At 35.7% G+C, this 7,500-nt stretch overlaps 1 protein-coding gene across 13 annotated transcripts in view; it reads right to left on the minus strand.

Annotated features, from left to right (window-relative positions):
- Positions 1-7,500, minus strand: part of LOC122246714 (epidermal growth factor receptor kinase substrate 8) — a 113,149-nt gene that overhangs the window by 6,932 nt on the left and 98,717 nt on the right. For all 13 annotated transcript variants that reach the window (XM_086541908.1, XM_086541910.1, XM_043005453.2 and 10 more), the window contains 8 exons: positions 6,280-6,400; positions 5,910-6,035; positions 5,577-5,724; positions 5,281-5,363; positions 4,384-4,484; positions 4,051-4,261; positions 3,838-3,936; positions 3,631-3,709 (listed from right to left, as the gene is read on the minus strand). In XM_086541908.1, coding sequence (XP_086398034.1) covers positions 3,631-3,709; positions 3,838-3,936; positions 4,051-4,261; positions 4,384-4,484; positions 5,281-5,363; positions 5,577-5,724; positions 5,910-6,035; positions 6,280-6,400 — 968 coding nt within the window. The remainder of the gene's footprint in view (positions 1-3,630; positions 3,710-3,837; positions 3,937-4,050; positions 4,262-4,383; positions 4,485-5,280; positions 5,364-5,576; positions 5,725-5,909; positions 6,036-6,279; positions 6,401-7,500) is intronic.

Raw genomic sequence — 7,500 nt, forward strand, 5'->3', positions numbered from 1 at the left:
CATTCAATCAGAGAAGAGGATTTAAATGATAAGCAACTCTCCCAGTGCTGTACCCATATACCTTCATTGCCAGTGTGCATGTAAAGTAATGTTTCTAAACCACTGGATACAAATTATGCTACTACAAAAAGTTTATTCCATTGTAAATGACTACAGAAGTTTCTGTTGTGTGAGGGTGCAGGAAATTATTGCAGTACATCTGTCAAGAATAATCTACTATTCACTGGCCTGATAAAGCTAGCTTTTCTTTGTTTCCAAATTCCAAATTATATACAGTCCCCAATATGCTTATCTATATTATCAGATGTCTCTCTCACTCTCATATTTACACACACTAACACTCGCATTTGCACTTTCAAAAATTATATGAAATATATTTTTGTTTCTCCAGATATAATCTACAGTATACCTAGACCTTGCTACAGAAAGGGATACCCAAAATGATGAGGATCTTCTGACACTATTGTAAAAAACGTTCATGTAAATTTAAATTTAAGCCAAAATATCTCGTTAACAGATATAAACTGGTATCTCGATCCATATGTTTTTACATTAAAGAACATAACTCAGCAGTAACTTGGAGATGGAAGGATAATAGTACATCAAACAATTACTTACCTAACAGATACATGTCGCTGCAGGAAACTGGGTCTTGCTGTAACAGAATGATCCACCCACACACCCTCCCATCCATCAACAGGAAACAAAGGAAAAAACTGAATTGCCTTGACGGCATTTGTGCATGGGTGCAAAGTATGTTTTGGGCTCTGTTGACAATATGGCACATCACGGGTATTTAAGGAAAATCACAAAATACCAAATAAAGTACATATTTTCTCATTGGTTTATTCATCTTAATCTCGATATTACATTTTATATAATGTAAGATTCATTTGCCACAACCATCTACTATTTTACTGAAAAATAAGAATTCTTATGTTACAAATGTACATGAAATTCTTTACAAATGTCAGGAATCTGATTTCACAGTAAATCTTGTCAACTGATATTTTTGGTTTTCATACAGTAAAGGAGGAAAAAAAAGTAATAAAAGTTAAAATAAAAACTTAAGACATACAACAAATTTGATTGCGTGCATCCTAAGCACATAGTCTGGTTTGTTTTCAAAGGAAAAAAAGAAGTTGTTTGAGATTATTGTCTTGTATTGTCACTGTCTCTTAAATTTAGCATGCTTCTGTCAGTTTTTTGTTTTATCTTATCAAACTTATTCTTTTTTTAGCCCATCACTTTTAAGATGACAGTACGTCCAAGGAGACCCGTCAAAATTTGGTCATGAGTCAGTATGGAGTTGTCGTCCCCATTATTGAAAACGGAAGGCAGTGGTGTCTATTTCATACATAATGAGTTAGTCAGTTGAAGCCATGAAAGATGATATGATGGCTTGATATGAGCCTTGGGTATGAGTTCCATGTGAGTCTTGGTCATGTTCAAGACCCAGAATGAGTCAATCCCAGAGCTATCCTCAGCCTATCTCATCATCACAGGAGTCAACAGAGCCGTCCACTAAAACCCTCCACCATGCATGCAATTAATGTCTCGTCCCAACCAGGTTACCTACAGCTTCAGGATCATGGCATCCCAAACTCTTGTGATAAAAAAAAGGGTAAAGCAGCTTATATTTACAAACCTATTCTTATACTTTTACAGAACTGCTCTACAGTTCAATGCTAAAAATAATAATAATAATAATAATAATTAAAAAAGACATCTTGTAGAATGCCACACATAAGCTCTCCAAAATAAATGGGAACCCACATTCTTCTGAAACCCTGACTGAAGCGTACATTACCTGGAGTCTAGTAGTCCACTCACCACTGGATGATGTAAGGCTCTAAAGTAATAGAGCAAGGCTAGATTTCGTAAGCAGTACTGTTAAAATCAGTCTTTGATTATCTTATCCATTGCTAAACTTTACTATTACAATGTATGTAATGTAAAGCGTACAAAAGCTAGTCTTGTCATGCTAAAGCAGAACTAAGAAAAAAGAAATTAGAGTTAAATACCAGAAAGAATCCTCAAGCAGAGAGAGTCTATAGTGCCACAAGATGGGCCAGTACATAACAGTCTCACACAAGTCATCGTTTTCTTCTTTCCAAAAGTTGGATACTTTCTTCTGTATCAAAGTATCAGAAAACATATGGGAGTCACATTGAAATTCAATACCATCTTTCTCAACATGTAAGAGGAAGTAGGGCATTCTAGATATTTCAAGGCAGGTCATCACAAGCCGTAATACATATTTGCCAATGACTTATGTAACTCTTGAATAAATTTTCTGATACTATACTGTCAGAAAGGTCAAACTTACACAAGTCCACATCAGTAACATTATCAACCCACATATATCCTACAGCACTACAGTACCAGCAGTCTTAAATAAAGAATAACTATGTGAGCAGTGGCAGTCAGGCAATGGTGAGCAAATAAGGGCTTTGCTGAACTTGGATAATGAACACAAAATTAGGTTATATATCAACTAAAACACTAAGGCATTGAATGTCTGCTTCACTACATACAATCATTCATCATTAAGTGAAGCTTTAAAATATGCAAATGAATTCTGTACACTCAGATTAAACAGCTATGATGGTAATGTTAGTCTGAAGGGTCCACAGGATTTAATGTAATCAGGCTAATATACATATCAGAAAATATAAATTCATATATGATGATAGAATATAGTAAATAACAAATATACCACAAAAGACACAGTCTATACACAACTCATACTGTGTTGTGGCATAACTCAAGCAATAACAAACAATAAATCTATTTTCAACTAAGTTATTTACCTTGTACATTCCTTAGGGAGGAAATTATGTCATTCATTCAAGCTAAACTTTAACTGTTACATTTCCAACTATAAGTAAAATGAATATAATTACATTGATAGAACAAAGGTACATATAAACTTGTGAATGATTTAACTAGCAAAAAATTGTTCCCTTTAAGTGGAATACTTAGTGACAATTCAACAGTATAACTTTTAATTTTTTTCACAATCATTACCTGCTAAATCATACACTCTGTAAGGTGAATACTAAATAACTGCAAGAAATAAAAATTCTGTCCACTATTTCAAGAATCTGCTGATAGTCAATAGCTATGCACATGAATAATAATTTAGTGTTCACCATTATAACATTTATGAGAAAAATATTACAAACAGAAGATTTCTAAAGTATATAGCCTACGTACTTAAGCGTGTATCATGAATTAAGACAGTGCACAGTGGAGAAATGTCACGTACACACACAGACGCCCACATGGAGACATTCACAATGCTCCCCTTCAGAGCTACCTACTGCTGGTTCACGATCTCTTACAGTACCTTACTGCCTTAAAATCTAGCATACCATGTGTTGTAGCACCTTCAGCTAACATTTGGAAGATCTCTTTACTTTACAAACAACACTCAATACAAATTTTTGCTCTACACAGAGTTGTTGTAAATGAATCACTGCATAACTGCACTCATCAATCTTCCCACATGTCATATCATCCTATTGCAACCACAAGTGGAGGATTGAGGCATCTTAAAAGAGGTCGTGAACCACCAGTACCAGCACCACAGGTAACAGGCTGGGAACTAGAAATACCGAAATTCACCTTTCTTGCCCTGTCGCTCATTCCAGACGGGAGGTGGGGCATTCCGTCGAGCATCAGCACGGTAATCTTCCTTACCATCCTGTTGGTTGATTAATTATTAATAAATCTTCAAATCTATTACGTTCTGCCTTAAAGAAAGGAATAGGACAAAACAATGTAAGACAAGCAATCAATTAAAAGCAACACAAAAATAATTCTCCTCCTCACCTGGTCAGCGGCATATGGGGTCACTATTGTGTGTGGGACATGGGCAACTTGTCCTCGTGCATTTATTGCCTTCCACCACTTGCGACTATCATCCAGCACCTTGGTTAAAAAAATGCGGTTCAGATTTTTAAACATAGCTTTGAATATATCTACCAAATGCATCAAAAGTATTTACACTGTCACGAGCAAAGAACTGCTTCCAACAGCACTTACCTCCAAATACTCGCCACGAACAACTGTAAGCTCTTTGTCATTATTGGCAGTGCGTGGATATGTCACTTGTACAATCTTAGCTCCGCGAGACTTGAGGTCCTTGAGCCACTGCCGTTGGTGCTTCTCAAAAGTAGGCTGATCCATGGAGTCCTGTGAGATGTCACTTCTTCCTGCTTGAGGATATTCTGATGGTGGAGTCATTGACCGTGGCCTGGAAGATCACTTAGCATATTAAACTTGACCCTTAAACTTAAAATAATATAGAATCTTAGGATCACATACTCATTTTTCAAGGTATGCAACAAATATAATGGCAACTTCTTTGACACCCACCTCTCGTCACGTCCATAGTAGCGACCAGGTGGTGGGGGTGATGCTTCCCGTCGATCAGAATCATAGAAGTCACTGCCATACTCTTCACTGCGCGGACGAACCTGCAACATTTATATACAAAATATACTCTCATGACCTTGGCTGTAACTCTGTATTATCAATTACTGAACTATCATCAAGAAACAAATATTTAAAGTTTTGACAATATCTATCCTACACCTACTATTGTAATAGTAATTTTTCATTTTGTCATATACTCTCATGACACAATCTTTTAGCAGGCATGATATATACAGTTGTATATAATACACTACCATTAATATCTTTAAAACTGTACATCAGCTGTAAGTGTGAGTGCTCCAGTTACTTTGTGATCTATGCCTCTGCCTACAGCTGGAGAACTGCCGATTTCTATATTTAGGTCAAATGGTTGTTATCAAAACTACATATGGTGCTCCTTCCTTGCTCACTATTTTTCAATTATCATTATATTAACCATATACAGGTAGTTGAAGATACTACAACTAATAAAACAATATACAAGTTCATATAATAAGTAAATAAATATTGTGATTCTAAAAAGGTTACAACAAAATAATCCCCTGCATAATAATTTCAAATAATAAAAAAATAGTCATGGAACATAAATCTCCAGATATGCATCACTGCAAATTAAAATAACATGGACTTACACTTCCTGCATCCTTGTCCTTGCATGCAAATAACAGAAAGACTCACAATACAGTATTTTGTCCAAATCTAGAATATGTGTCTACATTCTCTTGAAAACTTAAAATCATCCTTCCACAATGTGTGGGAAATTGAAAAGTAACATCATAATAATAACATAATAACGAACAAGATTAACAACCAAATCAAGAAGCCCACCATACATACCTCTCTAATTCTTTTGCCTTCTGAAACCACCTCTGAGTGCCGCTCACTCTCTGAAAGTTCAGGTGCCCAGCCACTTGAAAATACTGTTGGAGAGAGAGTACATGATGGAATTAAAAATTACCTTCACTTTCTTACATGCATAAAAACTAGTTATGATCACTATTCAAATGCAGTACAAATATCTTGTAGATATATCCTTATTTCCTTTCTCTAAAATATAAAGTATTTTTTCTATAAGAAAGAAAAAAAATTACAACTATTTATCTTTAAGCTGTTGGAAATTCACAACTACTCACCTGGCTGGTAGGGCGGAACATTGTACTTCCACATGCTGCGAGGGACACACCAAGCTTCTCCCAAGTTCTGCCATAGCTCTGTCTCTCGTGATGTGAGGCAGTTGGTGAGGAGGTCAATAGCATCAGCAGTCAGCAGGGGAGACAAGACCTGAGAGTGGAGTTTTGGTTGGGTTACAATGCCTTTGCTGTTTGTATCCATCCCTTTACATAAAAAAGCATATCTGTACATTATTAATAACATAAAATGAAACATTTTCTAATCTACCAATTTCTTGAATGTTTTCCATTCATAACCAGTCTTAAGCAATTCATGCAGCTTAGCAACATAATCACCTTGGCAGGCAGGTTTGGCCCGTAGTTTGAGTCACGTGAAGCATCAACAATAAGTGCCAATGGAGTGAACAAGAAATGTACAAGCTCTGGAGCATTAGGGTCATGAATGTGGGACTTCAGCTTTGCCTGGGGAGAGAACAAATCAATGTCAATCAGGTGCAAACTAACATGTACATACAAGTAGTATTTCTCATCTTAAAAAACTCAGGCAAAAAATTGTATTGTATTATTCACCTCTCATTAAATAGTGATATATACACCTAACCTTTACTGTCAATATCACATATTCTTACAAAATAATAAATAAGTAAAATAAACTGAATAATATCTGTATAAAAGATCTGCTTCTTTTGGCATGACATTAACTCACCAATAAGTTAAATGACAGCTTGAATTTTTGGAAAATGTCAACAAACTCCCTCTCTGGAGGTGGCTTAGCACGCATTGACAGCAGGCCATCACCAATGTCTTTCTTCTTGGACTTTCGGGACCTGGAATCCAACTTTCTTGTTACTTATCTGACTAGAGATGAATGATGCAGCAATGCTATTCAGGAAAGAGAGTTAAAACAACTCAAATGCCATCACTGTGTGATCAAATAAGACAACCTATTATAACTCATGAAAATGAAACAAGATAAAGTGTTACCATAAATCTATAAATTTATATCATACATGAAATTGTATTATATACAACCTAAAGGCACTCATCAAAGAGTACAATCCTCCACCAATGCCCAAAAGTCCTAATCTTGAAATGGTGTAGAACCTTTTACATTCATCCTGGATCTAAGTCACCACCAAAATCAAGTCAACTGGTCCCTGGACCAAGGGCTAGCTACACAAATATTTCATTCCATCAGGAGTGATGAGTGATAAATTAATAAACTCAATTTCAAAATACTCAAGTCAACCCCAAACTTTGAAAAAATTAAATTTCTTAGCAGAAGGGGACCCAGGGTTCACAGTGGTGAAGAATTGTTTAATTTCTGCCCTAATCCAAACACTGATCAAGATACACAAAATCTAATAAATTGGCTTTTAGCCACAGACTCGCCAATCATAAAACTTTGTCACAATCAAAAAGTAACTTTTTACATAATCCTGCTGACAAACCAACAAATACAAGCAAAAAAAAACATAACCTCCTTAGCAGAGCTAAATATGAATTAATACAGGTTTAAAGTGAAATTTATGTAACAAAGTGTAACAGTGTCTATCTCTGCTTTTGTTTCTCTCTCCATTCAATCCATGCTCTTTTACTCTTACATACTCTTCTCTCCTCCCTATCTCCCCTCTTTTCCTATCTCTCTACCCAATTCTATTTTACTGTTCATTATCTCCACTTCTCTTCCGTCTTCTATCCCTTTTCTCTGTTACATTTTAGTGCACTCCTAGGCCCTGTCCTCTCCTTGCTCTAAAGTACATACTCTAACCTCGTTTACCAAGGAAATTCCAGAGCAAACACGAAAATAATACAAAGAGTCACAATATATTACACAATTACCTAACCCCATACACATATCACAAGTAATTAATTGATATATATTTCGTTAGGATCAGCGACGCAGACCTTTTATTAAGAATGATTA

The sequence above is a fragment of the Penaeus japonicus genome, unplaced genomic scaffold (genome assembly GCF_977035675.1).
Source record: "Penaeus japonicus unplaced genomic scaffold, GWHDUDI00000001_assembly GWHDUDI00000011, whole genome shotgun sequence".
Classification (NCBI taxonomy): domain Eukaryota; kingdom Metazoa; phylum Arthropoda; class Malacostraca; order Decapoda; family Penaeidae; genus Penaeus; species Penaeus japonicus.